Source organism: Xyrauchen texanus, chromosome 20 (genome assembly GCF_025860055.1).
Source record: "Xyrauchen texanus isolate HMW12.3.18 chromosome 20, RBS_HiC_50CHRs, whole genome shotgun sequence".
Classification (NCBI taxonomy): Eukaryota; Metazoa; Chordata; class Actinopteri; order Cypriniformes; family Catostomidae; genus Xyrauchen; species Xyrauchen texanus.
The window spans coordinates 36,291,565-36,316,202 of record NC_068295.1 but is presented as its reverse complement, the minus strand read 5'-3'; the positions used below and the strand labels follow the sequence as shown (position 1 = coordinate 36,316,202).

At 38.7% G+C, this 24,638-nt stretch overlaps 1 protein-coding gene across 15 annotated transcripts in view; it reads left to right on the top strand.

Annotated features, from left to right (window-relative positions):
- Nucleotides 1-4,782: 4,782 nt before the first annotated feature.
- Nucleotides 4,783-24,638, top strand: part of LOC127660519 (uncharacterized) — a 114,844-nt gene continuing 94,988 nt past the window's right edge. For 3 of the 15 annotated variants that reach the window (XM_052150815.1, XM_052150813.1, XM_052150808.1), the window contains exons 1-15: nt 4,783-5,303; nt 9,825-9,961; nt 10,102-10,144; nt 11,776-11,901; nt 12,000-12,098; nt 13,563-13,699; nt 14,270-14,312; nt 15,675-15,800; nt 15,899-15,997; nt 20,340-20,477; nt 20,579-20,716; nt 21,082-21,207; nt 22,277-22,507; nt 23,958-24,095; nt 24,319-24,423. In XM_052150815.1, coding sequence (XP_052006775.1) covers nt 5,016-5,303; nt 9,825-9,961; nt 10,102-10,144; nt 11,776-11,901; nt 12,000-12,098; nt 13,563-13,699; nt 14,270-14,312; nt 15,675-15,800; nt 15,899-15,997; nt 20,340-20,477; nt 20,579-20,716; nt 21,082-21,207; nt 22,277-22,507; nt 23,958-24,095; nt 24,319-24,423 — 1,974 coding nt within the window. In that variant the 5' untranslated portion in view covers nt 4,783-5,015. The remainder of the gene's footprint in view (nt 5,304-9,824; nt 9,962-10,101; nt 10,145-11,775; nt 11,902-11,999; nt 12,099-13,562; nt 13,700-14,269; nt 14,313-15,674; nt 15,801-15,898; nt 15,998-20,339; nt 20,478-20,578; nt 20,717-21,081; nt 21,208-22,276; nt 22,508-23,957; nt 24,096-24,318; nt 24,424-24,638) is intronic. The other 12 variants (XM_052150814.1, XM_052150809.1, XM_052150810.1 and 9 more) reach the window with 12 other exon arrangements.

Here is a 24,638-nt window from a genome sequence, read left to right as displayed (position 1 = left end):
CAAGCACCACTCACATTTTCTTCAGGAAATGTACCTATCTAGTTAGTACTGTTACAGAGACCACTGAGATATCTTGGGACAGTTATTTCAGTAGCCTAATCTTTCACATTTTTTTTGCATGTATTTCATTAAAAAGATCAGCATCTTTAACAAAGCGCTCTTTGTTAAAAACGGTAAAAAGTCCACAGAAGGCTTAACGTGGACCAACAATTAAATAGCGCAGACGGAATGCAAGAGTGCATCCTGCGTGAACAGCCCTGAATGCAGTTATTACCACAGTCCCATTCAAGGCAGTTCCGTCCACTCAGCGGCTATCTTTGGAAGGTTCCCGGACAGCTATTTTCCATGAAAATGGAATGAATATATATATTATATCTTTTACAAGTAATTCGGGACTTTTCTACATCTGCTGACCATTCCAATAGAGCGCAACAGTCTGGTTCTGTAAGTAAAAGCGGGCGCGTGCACCTCATGAGCGAGCGCATTCCAGTCATTCTACAGTGTCTGTCTCAGTTCAAACTGGGGAGAATTCTTCCACTGAAGCAGTTTCAGAAAGCACTGGGATTTAAAGTGCATCTGGAAAGCATCCACAGCGCTTCACTTTTTCCACTTAAATTCATTACTTTACTTAAAATTCTATAAACAATACCCCTTAATGACAATGTAAAAAGTTTGCTTGAAATCTTTGTAAATTTATTAAAAATAAAAAACGAAACAAAATCGCATGTACATAAGTATTCACAGCCTTTGCTCAATACTTTTTTGAAGCTCCTTTGGCACCAATTACAGCCTCAGTTCTTTTTGAGTACGATGCTGCATGCTTGGCACACCGATTTTTGGGCAGATTCTCTCATTCTTCTTTGCAGGACCTCTGAAGCTCCATCAGGTTGGATGGGGAGCGTCGGTGCACAGCCATTTTCAGATCTCTCCAGAGATGTTCAACCGGGTTCTAGTTTGGGCTCTGGCTGGGCCACTCAAGGACATTCACGGAGTTGTCCCGTAGCCACTCCTTTGTTATCTTGACTGTGTGCATAGGGTCGTTGTCCTTTTGGAAGATGAACCTTCGCCCCAGTCTGAGGTCCAGAGTGCTCTGGAGCAGGTTTTCATCAAGGATGTCTCTGAACATTGCTGCATTCATCTTTCCCTCGATCCTGACTAGTCTCCCAGTTCCTGCCGCTGAAAAACATCCCCACAGCATGATGCTGCCACCACCATGCTTCACTGTAGGGATGGTATTGGCCAGGTGATGAGCGGTGCCTGGTTTGACACTTGCCATTCAGGCCAAAGAGATCGGATTTTGTTTCTCATGGTCAGAGTCCTTCAGGTGCCTTTTGGCAAACTCCAGACAGGCTGTTTTGTGCCTTTTACTGAGGAGTGGCTTCCGTCTGGCCACTCTACCATACAGGTCTGATTGGTGGAGTTCTGCAGAGATGGTTGTTCTTCTGGAAGTTTCTCCTCTCTCCACAGAGAAATGCTGGAGCTCATCAGGTTCTTGGTCACCTCCCTGACTAAGGCCCTTCTCCCACGATCGCTCCGTTTGGCCAGGCAGCCAGCTCTAGGAACAGTCCCGGTGGTTCCAAACTTCTTACATTTACGGATGATGGAGGACACTGTGCTCATTGGGACCTTCAATGCAGCAGAAATTTTTCTGTAACCTTCCCCAGATCTGTGCCTCCCAAAGACAATCCTGTCTCGGAGGTCTACAGACAATTCCTTGGACTTCATGGCTTGGTTTGTGCTCTGACATGTACTGTTAAGTGTGGGACCTTATATAGACAGGTGTGTGCCTTTCCAAATCATGTCCAATCAACTGAATTTACCACAGGGTAACGAGACTGACGCATCTTCTCCTGTCCCCAAGAGCGACAAATGTCCCAGGCCACCTGATTTACAGTGCGGACTTACTGTCATGCCAAGGGGTGATACTGGGCAAATGTAGGCTTCATCCTCAAACTGTATTGAGGATTTGGGGAATATTCGGCAAAGCATAAATCGATCTATTTGCCTCCGTGGAGAATGCCAACTGTCCCCTCTTGTACTCGAAGTCCCAAGCCCTGCTGGGAGCAGACGCAATGGCACACAAATTGCCGGTGAAACACAAATATGCGTTTCCCACGGTATGCGTGATTCACTTGGTCATATGCAAAGTCCGAGAAGACAAGGAAAAGGTCCTATTAATTGCTCTGAAATGGCCCAACTAGCCATGGTTTCCAGAAATTATGGAGATGCTTTACAGCTCTCCATTGAAAATACCACTGAGAAGGGATCTCCTATCTCAGGTGCAATGCACAATCTGGCATCCATAGTCCTAGCTGTGGAATCTGCATATGTGGCCCCTGAATGGGGCTAGACATGCCAGAACTGACATGTTCAGTCATGAACACCTTCCATTTTAGTTTGTGGAGGGGTCTCATGGACAGTGCTCTGTCCATGAGACCCCTCCACAAACTAAAATGGAAGGTGTTCACTGATTGGAGTCTCTTACATGGGAAAGACCCAGTAAAAACTGCCCCATATATGAAATTCTAATATTTCTTCAAGAGCAATTATACACATGAGTCACCCCGTCAACACTCAAAGTGTATGTGGCAAATATTTCTGCATATCACGCACATGAAGCTGGCACCTCAATAGGCAGGAATGATTTAATCATATTATTTCTTAAGGGACCAAGACAATTAAATTAACTTCCGCAGGCTACAGTCCCGACTCACACAGGGCCCCCTTTCAAACCTTTGGACTCTGTTGATTTGTGCATGCTCTCCGTTAAGACAGCTACTGCTGGCTCTGGCCTCAGTAAAACGGGTAGTTGAACTGCATGCTCTATCAGTTGACAATTCATGTCTGGAGTTTGTCCCTGGTCCTTCAAAAGCTATTGCCAAACCCAGGAAAGGCTGTGCCTAAGATCCTAACCACGCCCTTCAAAGCACAGGTGGTTCACCTTCAGGCCTTCCCTCCTCCGTTTAATTCGGATGAGGAACAATCATTGCATTTGTTATGCTCTGTGTGGGCAATACATGCATACGTTGAGCATACTTGACATTTCAGTCTGTCTGATCAGATCTTTATATGCTATGGAAGATGTACAGAATTAATGTCTTGTCTCCAAGTTTTCCTTCCTCATGATGCCATCTATTTTGTGAAGTGCACCAGTCCCTCCTGCAGCAAAGCAACCCCACAACATGAAATGTGTCCAAAGAGTAAGATCTTTGTCCCCAAGTGCACTTGCAAACTGTAGTCTGACTTTTTTTTTATGGCAGTTTTGGAGCATTAGCTTCTACCTTGCTAAGCTGCCTTTCCGGTTATGTTGGTATAGGACTCATTTTACTGTGGATATAGATACTTGTTTACCTGTTACCTCCACCATCTTCACAAGGTCCTTTTGCTGTTGTTCTGTGATTGATTTGCACTTTTTGCACCAAACTACATTCTTCTCTAGGAGACAGAATGCACCTCCTTCCTGAGCGGCATGATGGCTGCGTAGTCCCATGGTGTTGATACTTGCATACTATTATTTGTACAGATGAACATGGTACATTCAGGCGTTTGGAAATTGCAGACTTGTGGTGGTCAACCATTTTTTTTCTGAGGTCTTGGCTGATTTCTTTTGATTTTCCAATGATGTCAAGCAAAGAGGCACTGAGTTTGAAGGTAGGCCTTAAAATACATCCACAGGTACACCTTAGCCTATCAGAAGCTAATTTCCTAAAGGCTTGACATAATTTTTTTGAATTTTCCAAGCTGCTTAAAGGCACAGTTATCTTGGTGAATGTAAACGTCTGGCTCACTAGAATTGTGATATAGTCAATTAAAAAAAGTTAAACAATCTGTCTGTAAACAACTGTTGGAAAAATTACTTGTCATGCACAAAGTAGATGACTTGCCAAAACTATAGTTTGGTAATATGTAATCTTCTGACTTCAACTGTATAAACCTTTAAATTAGATCTTTTGACATATAAGAGGTCATTGTATTATAAAAACATACTGTTTCAGGTCTCAGAATGTATCTTATCACTCCCGTAGCCCACCCAGCAGCCACGGGATGCAATTCTGTTTTACATGCAATAAACATTTCATTTAATTATTGGAAGTTCAAATAATCCTTTCAAATCCTCTTGGCTCAAAAATCTAAGGGGGCATGTGCCCCCTCTGTCTGAATGTGCATGTCTTTTGTCTTTTTCGTAAAAATGTTTTCAATACTTCTTTGCCTCGAAACAAAGTTTGTAATGTGATTTCACCTTGGAGCTTGTTGCTGTGTTTCATGATATACAACCCTGAAATGCTGGACTTTCGGAACACACGTGGCTGAAAAGTGGACAGACAATGTTGTTAAATTCATTTTAATACCAGTGGTCCATCTCTGGCTAAATAGTCTCTGTTATTACCAAGGTTGAGTTACCGACCTGAGCAAAATTAAAGTATGAATAAAATACAATAAAACACAAAAAACAGATTCATAATATTTTACAATAGATATACTTTTACAGTTATTGATTAATTTAAGTGACTGTATTAAATAGACAAGCTTGTCTTTAACATCTTTAAAGATAACAGATTTTCTAAATGTTGTAAACTGTCAAAATTTTAAAGTTTTATGTGTGTGTTCAATAATTTTATTTTCTATTTGTAATAAAATGTATTGCATCAACAGTCATACATAAATTATTTTTCCAGACAAAATGAATAATAAATTAACAAACAAAAAAATTCTGTACACATTAAAAGCTATTTGATGAACTCCTATTTTGAAATTAATACGTCACATCCGCTGGCCATTTGCGTCGTCTATAAGCTTGAGTTCATGGTGAAGTGAGTCCGTAACATTGTATGATGATTTTTAACCTTAACTTATCTTCGTTTACAATGAAATAAATACAACTTTAGGATTTGCATTGAGGAGTGATCTTATTCGTGAAAACCCGCATGCGCAAACTAACGTGGTCGTGAGACGGATCATCTGGCCCGCTTGGGGCTATCGGACGTCACTGACCAGCAGCCGCAAACTTTAACGAAATGGGGAAAAATCGTAAAAAACGTGGAAAAAGAACTCGAAATGCTCAACTTCCAGGACCTGTACCTCAGCATTCGGTACACCCTGCAGTTCCCGCTCCTCCGCTTCATAAGAAGTGCCGGCCCAGGCATCCTCCCCGTCGCGGCGGGTTTCGCGGTACCACTAGTCGTCAACCGATGGGTCCACCGGGGCAGAGGTATATTGGGCCCCCTCACGACTTCGGACCGCAGCCCTCGAGAATGAGGATGATGGATAACATGGCAAAGCACAGACAGTCAGTGAGTGTTCATGTAAGTTTTTGACGACCATGTTTATTATCTAAGATTTGTGTCTCAAAACCTAGTTTGCTATCTTATTAGTTATTGGGGCAATCCTTCTATATTTAAATATCTATATTTCAGGCCAATGAGCTCTTAGTGGGTGGAGCTATTAAGCAGGGACCCCCTGTTACATATTGTATAAATCTATTATGTATTAAAGAGTTTTGCGTTTAATGCCCATAATAACATATGTATGGTACATTATTAAAGGGATAGTTTCACTAAAAAATGGAAATTCTCATCATTTACTAACCCTCATGCCACCCTGGATGTGTATGACTTTTTCTTCTGCTGAACATAAACAAAGATTTTTTAAGAATATCTCCCCTCTGTAGGTCTATACAATGCAAGTGAATGGTGACCAGAAATTTGAAGCTCCAAAAAACAGATAAAAGCAGCATAAAAGTAATATATAAGACTCCAGTGGTTAAATCCATGTCTTAAGAAGTGATAGGTTGATAATCTCAGCATTGTCTATTTATTTACACCAAGTAGGCTTTTGTTCTGAAACCAATAATACTTAAAGAAACCGTTGGCTGTCATCCACTCAAAGCAAAGCAAACGCTTTTACCTGCGTGGCTCTGTGCTGCAGCACTGCTCAAAAAGATCAACTATCAGTAGTTCGTCATGAGCAGTGGTTGTGCACTGGTTTGTCCCGTGGATCAAATAATAGCAGTTTTCACACAGTATTCTGTGATTAATTGCAATTAATCATGATACATGGTGCAGTAAAACAAATAAAGAATAAATATAATATATTAACTTTATAATTTGTCTCAAAGAACTTGCAAGAAATTGGTTAGTAATTTATTTTAAATAGTTAAATATTTTCATGTTAAAATGTTCAAATAATAGGATCAAAAGGGCAGATTAAATTCATATCAAGCTTTATTGGCAAAATAAACGTAATTGTGCATTGACAATGCATAATAAGACAATATACATATAGATATAAATCATTTAATGCTGAATTTTAAAATTATTTTCTCTGGCTGCCATTCAGTCTCTTGCATGGTTTAATTTTTGACACTGATTCAGATGACCGTATCTCCCAAACCTGGCTCACCACTTGCGGGTGAAGTCTCCATTCTCCGTACAGTAAATCCACTCCTGTGTTTATTATGCCTGTGACGTGCGTCGCGCATAATGAAGAAATGGGTACTGATCCACACAATCAGTTTCTGTGCTAGGATGTGCAGTCGAGTCAAGAGTGCACCTCATGAAAATGTATATTTGGCAATTTAAGCCACAGGAAGTGAAAGAAATGCGTATACTGCATTAATTGCAGTATTTTTTTAAGCTGTTAAACCATCAACTATTAATTGCAGAAATTAATGTGTTAAATTTCCCAGCCCTAAATTAAACATTTGTGTTATGTTTCACAAAACCCAGCTCCGTTTTGTGCTCTTTGGAAATTATGTCAAATGTCGTGAAATTAAAAAACTAAACTAAATAAAACATTTTACTAGATAAAATGTAAAATGAGGAAGGTAAAGGATTCAGTAGGCAATTCACATTAGGGGTCTTCACTTGTCCACCCTAACCCAGGACCCATACGGTTTTGGAACCACATTTTATACGGTCAGCCGGGTTGGTTCCATTCTATTTCTGCAGGTTCCGGGTCTGTTTAACATTGTGTAATCTGATCCAAGAAGTCACGGCCGTGATCAGACAGCTCAGATTATGTTGGTGCTGTGTGTATGTGTGCTTTAAATTTCAACAATGTAAAATTAGGATGGAAAAAGTGCAGGATGTAAGGTAATAATAAGGTAAAAAATGGAGCGGAGCCACAACGAGCTGAGTGACGTCAGAGCAAAGTTAATGTACACGATGGCAAATTAGCAATGCTAACATTAGCAGCCGTGGCAATGAACGAGCAATCGTTCTTATAGTTCAATAGGGTGAACAGTTGAAGTTTTCTTGTGCCAGATACAAAAAAAACTGCAAAGCTGTCTGTCATACATCACTGTTAACCGCAAGTGGACTTCTGAAGCTGAAATAATGGGAGGATTAGCTTTGCTGTTTCAATAAGCAAGAGAGGAATCTCAGAAAACCTGGATGTATTTTGTAGGACGGATTATATGCGTCACGGCCAGGCACAGGGGAGAAGGCTACTAATGTTACATTAGGTAAGACACTGTTATATTGAAATACCACATTGTTTCTATTCATTACAGTTGTATGTGGGGTAGCAATATTCCCAGACAGCAGTGGTATTCGGCTGAACTCTGTGGTGAAGCGGCTCAGACTATGAGCCCAGGCCAGGCGCTGTTCAAACAGATGGAACACAAAAGACTGGAACTGAACACGAGGATCTCGAGACACACATTTCCAAGTTGAACATCTTTATAGACAAAGCATTTAAACAACTCATTGCTTAATCTTAGAAATGCTTATAAAAGAGCAAGATGCAACATCCAAAGATCTCCACCAACTTTAAGGAGCTGTTCTCACCGAATGCTTGTGCAACCATCCATTTGTTTTTATATGTAAATACACTAGACGAACGTCCTTTTTTTGTTTATTCAGCGTCTTGTGCAGGAGCACTGTTTTTAGATGCTGTGTCTATTTAAAACGCATCTTGCTTTCTGTTAAACCGTATTTGTAGCACTGTGTCTAGCCTTTTTAGCACAAGAATGCAATCGATCTGAAGTCACCGTCAGTGCTTGTCACACATCCAAAATTTGAATTCACAGTTTTAGCATTTGAATGTGCATTTTATTTTTTCTCTTTAATTTGCCGAATATTCAAATTTCAAATTTTTATTTGACAGCCTGCATTAGTTGCAGTATTTTTTAAGGTGTTAAATAGGGCTGCAACTAACGATTATTTTGATGATAAACTAATCTAACGATTATTAGAGCGATTGTTCGACTATTTGGGCTATTATTGCAATGATTAATCATTAGCTCTTAACCGATTATTCAGCTTGTGCCCAGACTTAAAAGTTTGCATTAAACGTACATAAACTGACAAAATCATCTTTTAAAAATAACTCTAAATGACATTTACTGAATTAAAGGAAAAACTTTAATTCAGTAAAACATTTACGGCAAAATTCACTGTGTTTTGTCTTGTTTTCCATTTAAAAATATCTAAAAATCCTTAAAAAAATGTATATTTAGTGAGAAGCAACATATAAGATATTTAGACTTGCTTTCAGAGAATGTACATCTGTAATTTATGAGTTTATTAATTTGAGTATATTTTGTATAGGTGTGTTTTTTCAATTGTTCATAGTTCTGCCAGTACAATAAAGTAAAAATTGGTAACGCTGTTATATTGAAATACCACATGTATTCAATATACATATGTATTCAAGACATATTTTTTGAAAGCAAGTCTAAATATCTTATATGCTGCTTCTCAGGAAATGTATCATGTTTTAAGGATTTTGGATATTTGAAAATATTTTCTGTTGTTCAACGTTCTCAGATAAAAAAAAATTTCTGCGGAAAATTTTGTTCACGATATGATAACCACCTAAACACTTATGTATTATGATTCATTACATCACGAGCCATTGTAGAAAAATAAAACACACACACACACACAGGACCATGAACTGGTGTTGATCTTGAGATGAAGATGTTAGTCCTTATTGCAGTGAAGCAGTGACAAAGCACCTTGGATCCAGCGGAGTCAGACTGAACAACAAATATTGTAACTCAAACCTTTTAACCAGTTTGTAAAATAGTTTACTGCCCACAATGTAAATTAAGTTGTGTTCTTCGTGTGAATGAAAATGAAATGTTAATTAAGCTCAGGCACACCATTGTCTGAGATGGTTCTCCATGGCCCATTCTACAATTGATAATGACCATTTGGTCAGGTTGGGACCTTCCCAGGGTGTGACATCCTGTAATAATCTAGCTGCAGCAAGTGTGCATGTGGTACAAGCATCCCCGTGTCAGAGTGTACTTTAGCCGGGTGCAGTCTCAATCTCTCCTCCTTAGATCGGGCCACTTCACATGACACATAGAAGCAGTGCCAGAGAAATTCCAGTTTCAGAGTTTATCTTTATTTACATGACCTGCTTCCTGATTATTTTTACTTTAATAAAGGATGCATTAAAGATGAAATGCCGGAGTGTTTTCTTCTTGCTCTGACATGTAAGTTTTGCTTCAGTTGAACAAAAGCTCCGGCTCCACTTTATTTCACAACGAGAGTACTTCTGTATTTACTTATTTTGTATGATTTCCTCATACTTTGCGATCTACATCACCTAAAACAGTTTGGGGTGCATCTGCACTTTGAGCCGTTTTCTACCTCTCCTCAGTCAGGCACGAACTGCAGTGCTTCATTTAAGCGTCATCATTAGAGTTCAATGTGATTTCATGTTATGTTAATTGAGATCGAACAACTATTCAACAATTTTTGGTTGTCAATAATGTCGACTAATCATTTCAGCCCTACTGAAGAATTGGTGTTTTATTGGTCTATTGTGGGTTGCTGATTTACAGAGCAATAGTTGGTGTGGTTTTGTTTCAGAACGTGCCTCCCCCCAGTAAAGCCTGTCCACCCCAATCTCAGAAGAAAAAAGATCAGCTGGCATCGAAAGACACCAAGATTGAACCCTCCAAGACGATGGCATCAAAGATGGCAATGAACAAGAATATTTCAGCAAAGTAAATCCATTGTCATACTCCTGATTTGTATCTTTAGAGAAAATCATTGTGTCTCTACCTTTTGGATAAAAAGTTTGTGGTTTTGAGAAATTCAAACCGTTAAGGAGAGAATGTTGAAATAATTCTTTTTTTTTTTTCAGCACTCCCCGTGGACGCTCATTGGGAGTCATTACATTTATTGGTGTAAGTACATTTGCTCATAATATATTATATAAGCAGTAAATGACAAGAAACTGTGCTATATTGTGAATGTTGGATGCTGTTAAGTAGAGGTTGACCTATAGTGGTTTTTACAGATACCAATAACTAAGGCATGTGGCCTGGAAAACCTGGAATTTTGCAATGCAGTTTTCCAGTCATGGAAAAATCACTGGAAAATTAGAAATATACCTTAATGTCCTGGAAAATATTAATATAACCATTTGACTGTGTTGCTAGCAAGTTTTCTGTTACAAGCACAAAAACATGGTAATGATCTGAATCTGAATAGGAGTCAAATACACACATTTATATAGTTTTTCACTGCTGGCGGCTGCGCATTGTAAAACAACATCAGCGGTTAATGGCGCTTACAGCCTCATGATTGGTTACAGCAGCAGCCAGTCGTGGTGCTACCGAGGCAGATCTCTTGATTGGTTACAGCTGCGACCAATCACGTGCCTTGCAAAGTAATAAGCGTCATTCGTGAAACTTCTCATTCATAAACAAATTAAATGACCTAGTATTGTATGGAATATGACATTCTGTATTGGGACGAAAATTCATTTGATTGTACATTTAAAACCGTGATATGTCATAGTGTGATAATTAAACTAAAATTGAATAAATAATCTGCAAGTGATGCACGCTTCAAAATTAATGTGTAGAGCTGGGCGCTCATATACTGAAAACGCCTCATCAAGATCATTGTGTGTACGCTTGTGTGTGAGATGACAGACAGAGAGCACTCTGAAGTGCACACCACATACAGACTATGTATTTATTTAATTAAATTACTGTTTACGGGGATTAATAATCACGCTATGACATGGAGCTTATCTGGAGGTGAAAAACTGTCAAAAACAAACTGAAACAGCAAAATAAAAGCTTGATTTAAATGAACACGTGTTTTTGCTTAAATATTACACTTGTTGGGCAAAGCCAATAATCATTTATCGATTAATCAGCAGAATTTTTTTTAAATCGATTTATAGAATGGAAAATAAATGTTTATATTTTCTTTTACTATGGCGGGCAAGGACTTAGAGTCCAAAATGAATGAAATTCCAGATGCAGATTTTTGTTCAATGAAAATTCCAATAACAAACAAGAAAACAGATTTTTGAAGATTTGATGCATAACTCCAGACTTTTAAGTATAAACAATCTCGAAACACACCTCGACTCTTATTTTTAAATGAAGAAAAAACTATCATCAACGATTGACAGACTTTTTCCGATAACCGATAATTCCACAAATCAACTATCGGCACAGATTAATCGTAAAACCGATATATCGGTCTACCTCTACTGTCAAGCAACCCCTTCAGCTGGGAATAAATTCACAATATATCAATATATCCGCATCAAGGGTTGCAACTATCAATTGTGCATAAAACATTTAAGATAATGAGTTTTGTTTAATACCTATTTTTTTTTAAACCATTATTTTTAAAAATCATTCACTATTTAAAATTTCTCTCTCACTTCTTTTTGTTTTTTCAATGAATGAATGAGGGATCATTGAAAGATTTTGAAATATAACTTTTCTTGCACAAAAATCACTTTCTTGAATATCAAACAATATACAGAACTGTTTTGTTCACTGAACCTCAGAATTACGGTGGTATCATTGAACGGGAGGATCTGAAGAAATTTTCGTTTGTCTTTGATGCCTTTATTGGAAAGAGATCAAACCTGGTGCCTGGGGTTAAAGTGCATTTTACTATATTGAAAAATCTGGTGAGTCCTTGTATATTTCATGTGCTAAAATCCCAGATTGTTTTTGACGTTTATTTCAGATGTTCTAATTTCTGTACTATAACTGCTTGTGATGTCAGGGAAAAGAATGTGCGGTTGATGTGAAAGTGGCCCCAAGAGGAACAGACGACATTGACAATACAGTGTATGAGGGTGTTGTTACTATGGCCCTTCCTGATGTGAGTAAAACAGACACTTAAGTACTTTCTGATCAACATGAGACCAGTATAAAAGGTATTTTCACTTTATAACATCCATTCAGGGATGGTTGGTATGTTTGAAAATGTTTTCTGAAATATCCAGCGATAGACGTTTTATCAGCACTGTGTTGTTCAATTGGGTAGATATTGCTCTTGTGCAGAGTTTATGTATAGGAAAACAGCGGGGGCTCGTGTTTTTAGCGCAGTTCACCTGCATTGTGAAGCACTGCTGGTTCAAGCATTTGTGCAATTACAAACATTAGTAACTGCTATAAAATTATTATACAAATCTACAAACGCGGAACAGTAAAGGAGAGTTTGACAGTGGTTCACAAGAAGCGAAACTCATAACTTTCAAACAAACATTGCATTATCCATTTCACAATAAAAGCTCCTGGTGTAGGTGAAATAAACATGACTGCATACAGTGTCAAAATAAAAACCCTAGTTTAGGGTGAAGTAAATGGGACAGAAATATATTAATTTATCTTTAAAAATAATAATTCAGTATTATATTACAATTATAAACTTGACTGTGTTCTACAGTAATAATTTAGTACTATGCAATATTCATCTGGTTTCCAAAAAGTGAAGTAGTTTTTGCACACCTTGTTCATTCACAAAGAAAAGCGTTTAAGTAAAAATATATGACGGTAAATAAGATTTTTATTAAGCTTCCATATATGATTGTATGTTAAATATAAGTAGAAATGTTCAAATCAATCAAAATTATGAAATTGTACTCTCCCTTGTGTTCATTTAGTGAAAAACGGTAGGAAACACACCTTCATATTATTATTATTTTTTTATTATTAGTTTTTTTTTTATTTAAAACCTTTTGGATTATTAATTCAACATGGCTACAATGGCTGTTTAAATGAACTCATGGTTCCTCTGATTTAAAAAAAGAAAAGAAAAAACACATGCTATTTCAGAGCAAAAACATAATAATTAAGATATATATCGAATATTGTCAATTTGCTGAAAAATATTGTGCTATAAATCGCCCAGTCCTAGCTGCAACTAATGATTATTTTGATAATCGACTAATCTAATGAGTATTAGAACAATTATTCAACTATTTGGGTAGTTATTGCAACGATTAATCAGCTTTGACCCACCTTAAAAGTATTTTGTATGATACATACTTTGCGATCTACATCACCTAAAACAGTTTGTGGTGCATCTGGACGGTGAGCTGTTTTCTTCCTCTCCTCAGTCAGGCGCGAACTGCAGTGCTTCATTTACGCAAGTTCAATGTGATCTCAGTGTGTTGCGTTAATTGAGGTTGAACGACTTTTCAACAACAAAGAATTTGGTCTACAATTTTTGGTTGTCAATAATGTCGACTAATCATTTCAGCCCTACTGGAGAATTGGTGTTTTATTGGTCTATTGTGGGTTGCTGATTTACAGAGCAATAGTTGGTGTGGTTTTGTTTCAGAACGTGCCTCCCCCCAGTAAAGCCTGTCCACCCCAATCTCAGAAGATAAAAGATCAGCTGGCATCGAAAGACACCAAGATTGAACCTTCCAAGACAATGGCATCAAAGTTGGCAATGAACAAGAATATTTCAGCAAAGTAAATCCATTGTTATACTCCTGATTTGTATCTTTAGAGAAAATCATTGTGTCTCTACCTTTTGGATAAAAGTTAGTGGTGGGAGAGTTCCTGGTTAGCTCAGCGAGTATTGACGCTGACTACCACCCCTGTAGTCACGAGTTCGAATCCAGGGATTGTTGAGTGACTCCAGCCAGGTTTCCTTAGCAACCAAATTGGCCCGGTTGCTAGGGAGGGTAGAGTCACATGGGGTAACCTCCTCGTGGTCGCGATTAGTGGTTCTCGCTCTCAATGGGGTGCATGGTAAGTTGTGTGTGGATCGCAGAGCATAGCATGAGCCTCCACATGCTATGAGTCTCCGCATTGTCATGCACTGCGAGCCACATGACAAGATGTGTGGGCTGACTATCTCAGAAGCTGAGGCAACTGAGACATGTCCTCTGCCACCCGGATTGAGGTGAGTAACCGTGCCACCACGAGGACCTAGTAACCAGCGGGAACTGAGCATGCCAAATTGGTGAGAAAAGGGGATACAAAAAAATAGGATTTTTTAAGAAGAAATGTCGAAATAATTCTTTTTTTTTTTTTCAGCACTCCCCGTGGACGCTCATTGGGAGTCATTTCATTTATTGGTGTAAGTACATTTGCTCATAATATATTATATAAGCAGTAAATGACAAGAAACTGTGCTATATTGTGAATGTTGGATGCTGTTAAGTAGAGGTTGACCTATAGTGGTTTTTACAGATACCAAAAACTAAATGAAAAGGAATTAATGAAAAGGAGGCGAGAACCGGCTTGGCAATATAAATAATATTTAATGACAAACTGAACCAAAAGAGACAAACACACACGTGACGGACGGCTGCCCATAAACGCTCTCTCTCTGTCGAACCACCGTCCGCAGTCGGCCTTTATCCCTCTCGGAGAAGTCCCTGTCTGCCGGCAGGTCATCCCCGCACTTCCTGAATCTGGGATGCGACAGGGGGAGGGAAAAAATAATGATTAGAAATGGGGGTACTCCCTGTAACAGTGCAGTACCCCCAACAAATAAACACTGTAAAATTTAAAAGAGAGGGAAAAGGCCAATGCGGAGCAGCAGTGGAAGAAATAGAGGAGAGAGAGACAGAAAAAAAAAAAAACACACTCACCGGTTCTCCGATATGCCGTAGCTTGGTCCTCGGCCACCAGTCCGTGGTCTGCAGTTCTCTCTTAACCCCACTGCGTTTAGCGGCTGGTAGGGTTCTTCCCACACCCTGGCAGCGGCCCTGACCGCTTCAGGTGGTTGGCTTGGAGCCCCTTCTCCCCTTGCGGTCGGCGGCCATTCCTCCGCTTTCAGGCGGCCGGGCTCCTCCATCCCCCCGCAGATGGCCGCAGCTGCTCCATTGGGGTGGATGGTAGCGCCGAGAACTCCACTACGGCGTATCCCTCCTCCTTCACGGATTTCGGCACCAGTGTAATGGGATTAATGGAATGGAGGAGGCTAGAACCGGCTTGACAATATAAATTATATTTAATTAAGAACTTAACCCAAAAGACACAAATACACACGTGATGGACAACTGCCGTAAACGCTCTCTTTCTCTGTCGCACCACTGTCCGCAGTCAGCGTTTATTCCGATAACCGATAGTTCCAAAAATCAACAATTGGCAAAGATTAATCGTAAAACCGATATATCGGTCTACCTCTACTGTCAAGCAACCCCTTCAGCTGGGAATAAATTCACAATATATCAATATATCAGCATCAAGGGTTGCAACTATCAATTGTGCATAAAACATTTAAGATAATGAATTTTGTTTAATACCTATTTTTTTTAACCCATTATTTTTCAAAATCATTCACTATTTAAAATTTCTCTCTCACTTCTTTTTGTTTTTTCAATGAATGAATGACGGATCATTGAAAGTTTTTGAAATATAACTTTTCTTGCACAAAAATCACTTTCTTGAATATCAAACAATATACAGAACTGTTTTGTTCACTGAACCTCAGAATTACGGTGGTATCATTGAACGGGAGGATCTGAAGAAATTTTCGTTTGTCTTTGATGCCTTTATTGGAAAGAGATCAAATCTGGTGCCTGGGGTTAAAGTGCATTTTACTATATTGAAAAGTCTGGTGAGTCATTGTATATTTCATGTGCTAAAATCCCAGATTGTTTTTGATGTTTATTTCAGATGTTCTAATTTCTGTACTATAACTGCTTGTGATGTCAGGGAAAAGAATGTGCGGTTGATGTGAAAGTGGCCCCAAGAGGAACAGACGACATTGACAATACAGTGTATGAGGGTTTTGTTACTACGGCCCTTCCTGATGTGAGTAAAACAGACACTTAAGTACTTTCTGATCAACATGAGACCAGTATAAAAGGTGTTTTCACTTTATAACATCCATTCATGGATGGTTGGTATGTTTGAAAATGTTTTCTGAAACATCAAGCGATTAGACCTTTTATCAGCACTAAGTTGTGCAGAGTTTATGTATAGGAAATCTTGCAACTGATAGAGTTCTGATTTGTGAGTGAATTGTTCTTTTATTTGTTTCTTTTCACTTCAAAATTATTGACCTTTATGTACTCTGGGAAAATAGTCAAATGTAGTAGGGCTACCCATCTGGCACCAATAGTCATCCATGTGAATATCTAATCAGCCAATCATGGGGCTGCTGTGCATAATCACGCCGATACGGGTCAGGAGCTTCAGTTAATTTTCACATCAGCTGTCAGAATGGGGGAAAATGTGACCTCAGTGATATGGACCGTGGCATGTTTGTTTGTACCAGATGGGCTGGTTTGGAATAATGTACTGATTTTGCTCTTATGAAAAGAAAATGGTACTTTTATTCACCAAAGTGGCATTCAACGGATCACACTGTATAGTCAGGACATTTATAATGTGAAAAATTACTATTACAATTTGAAAAAGAAAAATCAGATCCTCTTAAATTACTTCAAAGAGTTCTCATCAAAAAATCCTCCACGTGCAGCAATGACAGCTTTGTAGATCCTTGACATTTAGCTGTCTGTTTGTCCAGATACTCCCACATTTCACCCCACGCTTCCTGTAGCATTTGCCATCTTGTCGGGCACTTCTCACGCAAAAGCTCAATGGGTTTAAGATCCATAACACTCTTTTCCAATTATTTGTTGTCCAATGTCTGTTTCTTTGTCCACTCTATCATTTTCTTTGTTTTTGTTTCAAAAGTGGCTTTTTCTTTGCAATTCTTCCCATAAGGACTGCACCTTGAGTCTTCTCTTTACTGTTGTACATGAAACTGGTGTTGAGCGGGTAGAATTCAATGAAGCTGTCAGCTGAGGACATACTAGAGACTCTGATGTACTTATCCTCTTGTTTAGTTGTACATCTGGCCTTCCACATCTCTTTTTGTCCTTGTTAGAGCCAGTTGTCCTTTGTCTTTGAAGACTGTATTGTACACCTTTTGCATGAAATCTTCAGATTGTTGGCAATTTCAAGCGTTGTGTTGTCTTCATTCCTCAAAGCAATGATTGACAAGTTTCTAGTGAAAGCTGTATCCTTTTTTGCAATTTGTGACCTAATATTGACCTTAAGACATGCCAGTCTATTGCATAATCTAGCAACTCAAAACAAACACAAAGACAATGTTAAGCTTAATTTAATGAACCAAATAGCTTTAAGCAGTGTTTTATATAATATCAAGTGATTTTCTAGTACCAAATTTGCAATTTAACATGATTAATCAAGGATAAGGTGTTTGAGTGATGGCTGCTGGAAATGGAGCCTGTCTATATTTGATCAAATAAGACTTTTTTCAAATAGTGATGGTGCTGTTTTTTTTTTTTTTTTTTACATCTGTAATGACCCGAGTATACTTTGTGATCAGTTGAATGCCACTTGAATTTAAGTGCCAATTTCCTTCAGAAACAGCTAAATGTGTAAATTATTCCAATCTTTTGGCCGCCAGTGTACAATTGAAGTTCGAATTTACATACTCCTTAGCCAAATACATTTAAACTCCGTATTTTACAATTCCTGACATTTAAACGTAGAAAATATTCCCTGTCTTAGGTCAGTTAGGATCACTATTTTAAGAGAGAATTATATATTTCAGCTTTTATTTCTTTCATTACATTCCCAGTCGGTCAGAAATGTACATACCTGTACACTTTGTTAGTATTTGGTAGCATTGCCATTTAAATTGTTTAACTTGTCAAACATTTTGGATATCAAAGCTCCACGAGCTTCTCACCATAAGTTGCTGGAATTTTGGCCCATTCCTCTAGACAGAACTGGTGTAACTGGTCAGGTTTGTAGGCCTCATTGCTCGTACAGACTTTTGTAATTCTGCCCACAAATATTCTATCGGATTAAGGTCAGGGCTTTGTGATGACCAATCATATACCTTGACTTTGTTGTCCTTAAGCCATTTTGCCACAATTTTGCAGGTATGCTTGAAGTCATTGTCCATTTGGAAGACCAATTTGCAACCAAGCTTTTCCTTCCTCATTATTCCATCTATTTTGTGAAGTGCACCAGTCCCTCCTGCAGCAAAGCACCCCTAAACATGATGCTGCCACCCCCTTCACTGTCGAGATGGTGTTCTTCGGCTTTCAAGCCTCAACCTTTTTCCTCCAAACATAACAATGGTCATTATGGCTAAAGAGTTAAATTTTTGTTTTATCAGACCAGCCGACATCCAGCATCTTCACAATGTCCTTTGCTGCTGTTCTGGGATTGATTTGCACTTCGCACCAAACTACGTTCATCTCTAGTAGACAGAATGTTTCTCCTTCCTGACCGGTATGATGGCTGTGTGTTCCCATGGTGTTAATACTTGCGTACTATTGTTTGTGCATATGAACGTGGTAAATTCAGGCGTTTGGAAATGAGCCAGACTTGTGGAGGCCTTCTCATTTAGGGATACCAAAGTTCAGTGGAACTGATCTGGAGGAGAATTCTCCAATTTTTACAGAAAAGCTTCTGTTTTTAAAGTATGATATTAACCAGTTTAGAGCATTACCTTTTATAGTCTAATCTGGCAATAAGAATGTTATGGTCAAGTGTGTCGAAAGCAGCGCTCAGATCTAAAAGAACAAGAACTACTGCTGTTTAATAAGGGGTTGAACTAGTGCATGTTTCAGAGAGTTGGGTACAGTTCCCGTTTCAAGACATTTGTTAACCATATTTGGCATGCCAGGCCCAATTACATCGAACATTTGTTTTAAGAGATGTGGAGGGATTGCATCCAAAGCCGAGCCATTTGGCTTTATCTTACTAACAATGTCTTGTGGTGTTGGAAAATAATTTCAAATTCATTAAAAACTACAGCACTAATAGAAGATAGAAGGATCATAGGTAGCAGGTATGATATTAAGTCTGATGTCCCTTATCTTGTCCAGAAAGAAATTAAGAATAGTAGCATTTATGCTACATTTATGAACAAGATCCGCAGACTGAGAACTCCATAAATGCTATAGAGAAATCCTCACTTGTGGAAGACGTAAGAATACGGGACCATCGCATAATTTTCTTTGGTTTGACAGTCTGGCACAACCGTGGAATAGTAAAAAGAATCGGTTAATTGTCAGAGATTGCATGCTCGCACATTTCAGTGTCATCAGTGGATAGTCCATAAGTTAAAACCAGGTCAAGTGTATGGACATGTGCATGTATGGGTTCATTTACTATCTGTGCCATATTAAAAGAGTCTATGAGGTTAATAAATTCCTTGGCCATTGAGTTTAACAAACAGCAAACATGAATGTTTAAAACTCCCTTATTAAGCAGTCTATCATATGTTGGAGTGATACCCCACAAAAATCTGCAAACTCGTTGTCAGTGGTGAATGATCAGTCTCCGGTCACGTCCATCTCACTTGACACTGAAAAGGCATTTGGGGATCCAAACAGTCAGAAGGGGGCTTCATCAGAGAAAATATCTTTGCATCAGTCTTCTGCTGTCCAATCCTTGTACTTCCTGCAGAATTTCAGTCTCTCCTTGATGTTTTTCTTGGTGAGAAGTGGCTTCTTGCTGACTTTCTTGACACCAGGCCATTGTCCAAAAGTCTTCGCCTCACTGTGCGTGCAGATGCACTCACATCAACCTGCTGCCAATATTTAGCAAGCTCTGCACTGGAGGTGACATGACCAGGAGGAAACAGTCCTGGTGCTTGCTGGTGCTAGTGTGTGCCAGGACCAGTTACGTTCCCACTGTCACTCCCGGGGCTTCATCATCTTTCACCTCGGGGCTTTCTGGGGGCCAATAGCCTTTGTCCCACCGATTACCCTTGGGCCAAACAAGGCCAATCGGGGATTGAGGCAAATTCAATATCAAAGGCAGAGTTAATAGTGAATGGGCACTTGAAAATAGTGAAATACAGTTTCTTGCATAAAACAATCTAAACCTACATTACTACAACTTCTTTGGTTGAATTTACGGTTCCAGCAATTTCAACATTGAATATCAGCTATACAAAAATCCTTTCTTTCCTTGCCATACACATACCAAGATGTATGAAATATCAAAAAGACTGACAAAAAAAATTAATAAATTGAAACTAAGAACTGCCAAGAACTGATGTGTTCCTTTTGTTGTTACTTCTTATATTGTGCTTCATTTTATATAGTTACATTCAAACATGTTATAGAATGAAATCATTTATTTATTATTATTTTCCTAGGGTATGATCATGAAAAAAACTGATGGAACCTTGAACATTACGACAGAGAAACATAATAACCTAACCGCTTCGGCTGCTGACAGTTTATCTGAAGATCAGCTGAACGCCATGGATGAAGTGGAGCTCACCGTTATACCTGTGAGCCTTTTTCTTTTTTTTTTTTTGCCAGTACAACACATTTTGGTTCAGTTGTTGATTGTGTTCAAAGCTTCATATTATACAAGTAATGTTTGTTCAAGGTGGACAACACAATGAAGGCTGTCCGGCTCAAAAAGCTACCTGTGGGCTCAGTGACCTTTAATCAACAAGCAAATGGCAATGAAAATAATTCTGGAGTAAAGGACAACACGCCTGGCACTGCCCTATTCAAAGACAAGGTAGTTTAGGCATTTAGCAAAGTTAGCATTGTTCATTCAAGACTGTTAAAGCTGTCGTGTGTAATTGTTTTCAATGTTAAAATGCCTTCTCCAATACCATCCTAATTTGGAATTGTCATGTGTAAGTAAGCTGTTTATCGGTTGATTCCACCCAACCATGCTGACATCGTAACATTGAACAGATAGTGGAGCTATCTGTTTTTTCTGACAAGTGGCAGATTGGAGAAGTCTTCATTTTTGCAATTCTGTTTGCAGAGTTGCAGAAATTACACTCTTCAGCTTTAATGCTTGGAAACTATTGTGCCAAAAGTTCTTGGCAATTTTCAGTTTGTTATTAAAGTACATATGCTTAATTTCATCTGTAGTGGAAGACGGTAACCTCGGAGGCTGGTTCTCAAGAGTTGGTTGTCTCCTACGATGTGAGCAGTGAGAAATACGAGGGAACGATTGTCAAAATCGTGCCAAAGAATTCCCAAACCCAAGAAATGGTGGTAGGCTATCACAATCCCACAAGCTAAGGCAGTTTTTTTTTCTTGTCATTGTTTTTTAAAATGTGGGGTCTGTCTAGCTGTTTAAGAGGTTTGACTTTCTCCATAGTGCTTTATACTAGATAATTCTCAGTGGAATTAAAATGGGTTGAATACGTTTTGTGGTCTGTGCCGCAATATTAAGTGAAGCCCAGTTCACTTGCGCAAGTGATCCGCTCTGCATTGTCCCAGCTTGCCTATCAAGGGAAGCATGATTGACGCGCACGCACTCCAGAGATACGTTAGGATATAGCAGAGCAGATCACTTGTTTCAGTTGTTCTGTAATGGCTCATGCCACACTCAGGCAAAAACTGGGCTTCAGTTGTTTTCGTGCAAATGCAGGTATCAGAAGAGAAATATATTTGGGAAGAAATGGGTGGTCGTTGAAAATGTTCAATGCATGCCGCTTTACACTTTCAATACTTGTATATTTGACTACATTATTGTTATCTTAAAGTATTGATTGACTTGATTTGATGAAGTAATTTACCTATGGTTAATGGAATGAGTAGTGCACCATATAAGATGGGGAGACAATTTCACAGTTTCGTACCTTTTTTTGTATTGTGTTTTTTTCCTCTCCAATTTTCAAGAACTCTTTGGCTTAAATCAAAGTTTGTAATGTTGTGGTTCATGTTGGAGCTGGTTGCTTTGGATCACAGCTTATAACTCTTTTTCAAATTGTGAAATGCCAGTGGATGAAATTATTGGGGGAAATTCTTCCAGAATCAAGCAGAAGCGGTCACTCTTGCGCTCTATTGAACTGTTTTACAAGTAAAGTAGATGCTTGTTTACCTGGGAGTTTTGAGAACATGGAAAGTCCCCATGAGCTCTGTATGATTGTTTAGTGAGTATTTACATAGTGTTGAATTTGAACCATGATGAGCCCATATTGTGATTTTACCAAAAGCCAACAGATTAGCTGATCAGTAATTACTGTCTTTAACATTGTTGATGTTGTCATTAAGTTGTGCCTTGATCATTGAGACACTATTTTTCAAACCAGTGGTGTTCAAATTATTTTCTTTTAAGCAGACTGCCAAGCAAGAGCCCACTTTTGGTCTTCTGGTTACAAAAGTGGAGGGCACAGAGAAGTGCTTTTCTTTTAAGTCAGATGACGTGATCACAAAAGCCACCATGATGGTCGGTGACGAGGTCCAGTTCAACATCTCAACCAACAGCGTAACCAAGGAGGAGTGTGCTGTCAACTTGGAGATTCTGCCAGACACGTTCCTGATGGAATCTGAAGAGCAACGAAAGATAGTGAGTTTCTTTTTTTTTTTGTGGTGATGTCATCCGTGATATTCCTATAGCAAGTCATGAAAGAGATTTTTGGCAGTTCACGCAGGATGTTAAGGTTGAAACATACTCTGTGCATGTACGTTACGGCGCAAGCTCGATTCCATGCATAGTGTATTTCAAAATGTGCAAGAATGCAGTTCATAAAGCAACACGATCATTCTCAGCGTAGCAGCAAGGGGATCTATAGTGGACATTAGCCTTTACATGAACTCTTCTGCAGTCATTTTCTCTTTCAGGTCATCTGCTGTCTTGGCTGAGCAACATTTTGAAAAGAATCTCGCTGAGGAAGTTAGTTAGTAAATGTTTACAGTAAGCTGCCTGAATAATAAAACATGGTTTTAATTGAACAGATATTTAAAGTTATAGGGATAGTTCACCCACAACTTTAACACTAGTCAGTGTTTACTCACCCCTGTGTTATCATTTTATGACATCACGGAAAACAAAGTTTTTCAGAATTTCTCCCTTTTGTGTTAAGAAAAAGAAAGTCATTGTGGTTTATAATGATACAGTGGTGAGTAAACAATGACTGAATTTATCCTTTAACCCAATCAACCCCTTGATTACTGAGGTTTGTTACCACCACAGTAATGCAAGTGGGCTATGTTCAACAGGGCCATGTGCTTGCAATGGGTTGGCCAAGCATTTGTGTCTGTATTTTTGTACCTGCGTAATCGATGTTTTGGGCCAGAGTGTGGATTTGTTTTCTTTTATAAAGTAGGCACAACTGTTGCTTAGCAATTGCACCATATCTTGTTCTTTGGTCAGCATGATAGATTTAGCTTTACAAGATTAATTAGTTCAGGGTTTGCTTGTTGGACACAGATGTCATGACCCAACAGACAACATGACCTATTGTGCAACGAGTTAACATAGATGTCTTAATTCACCCAGACTATGAAGGGAATTATAGGACACTGTTTATCATGTTGACAACCCCTGTTTAGTAAGTTAATAACATTCCTAAACACCAGAAGAAAATTTAGAAAGTAAAAAGAATAGATTTTGCCAAACCTTGAGTTGTTCCTGGCAGTGGCATATACTTCTGAAGGAACTCAGCATTAAGAAAGAGTGGCTGAAATTTATTTTTATCAAGGTCCTTAATCATTTCAGTCCAATATTAACAGTTTATGTGGCACATTTTAGCACTGTTGTATTGTGAAGTCACAATGTAATGCAGGCTTTGCAGAGAGACTTATTGAGAGTATAGGGCCATTCTAAAAGTTAGAGAGAGTGGAGCATGGACGGAACATGTATTTATGACTGCTTTTGGTGCAAAAACATTTAACATTATAATCGGAACGTGTGGGGGGGCTATATAGAAAATGTACAATACGACCCTTTTAAAATATTTTCTTTGTAAGGTAAATGTAAGTGAACTCATTGCTTATGACATGCTTTCATCTAATAGGGGCATGTTGTCAAGCTGGGTGACAATTCCGGGTTCGTCAAGACACAACAGGACCCTCAGCTATTTTTTGACATGAGTGAGGTCATGGAAGAGACCAAACTCGCTTTGTTTGAGAAGGTTGAATTTACTTTAGTACCGGTAAGAACTTTACCACAGAAACATCCTAGAATGATATTTGTTGTTTTACGTTATCAAGAAATAAGGATCCAGTATTTACACTTGGTGTATGTACCCTTTTTAACAGTTGGATTAATCCTGCTCAGTATGTTGTAGTTGTTCTTTTACTGGACATGTAAAATTTACATTTTGGATGCTGATATGTAAATCCTGAGTTCTGATGTAATTTTTATGCTATTTGAAGAATGAAGCAGCTGGAGTGGGAAATCGAGCTGTTCGAATAAGAAGGCTGAATGAGAGCATCTTCTCATCTGCACCAAAAATAGAGGCCTTCGGGGTGAAAGAGAAGGTGCAGTACAGCATATTTTAAGGTTTATTTTATTATGGCTTGTGTGACCACTCACTTTTAGTAGTCAACCAGTTGTCCAAAAAAGTAGTCGGTGGGTCTATGTCATTTAAATTCACAATACGCTGCGCAGCAGCAGCAAACATGGCTCTTTCTGGCAAGTTCAATGCTGTGTTAACGGAGTGTGTGTGAGTGGAGAGAATATCTGCACTTCTGAG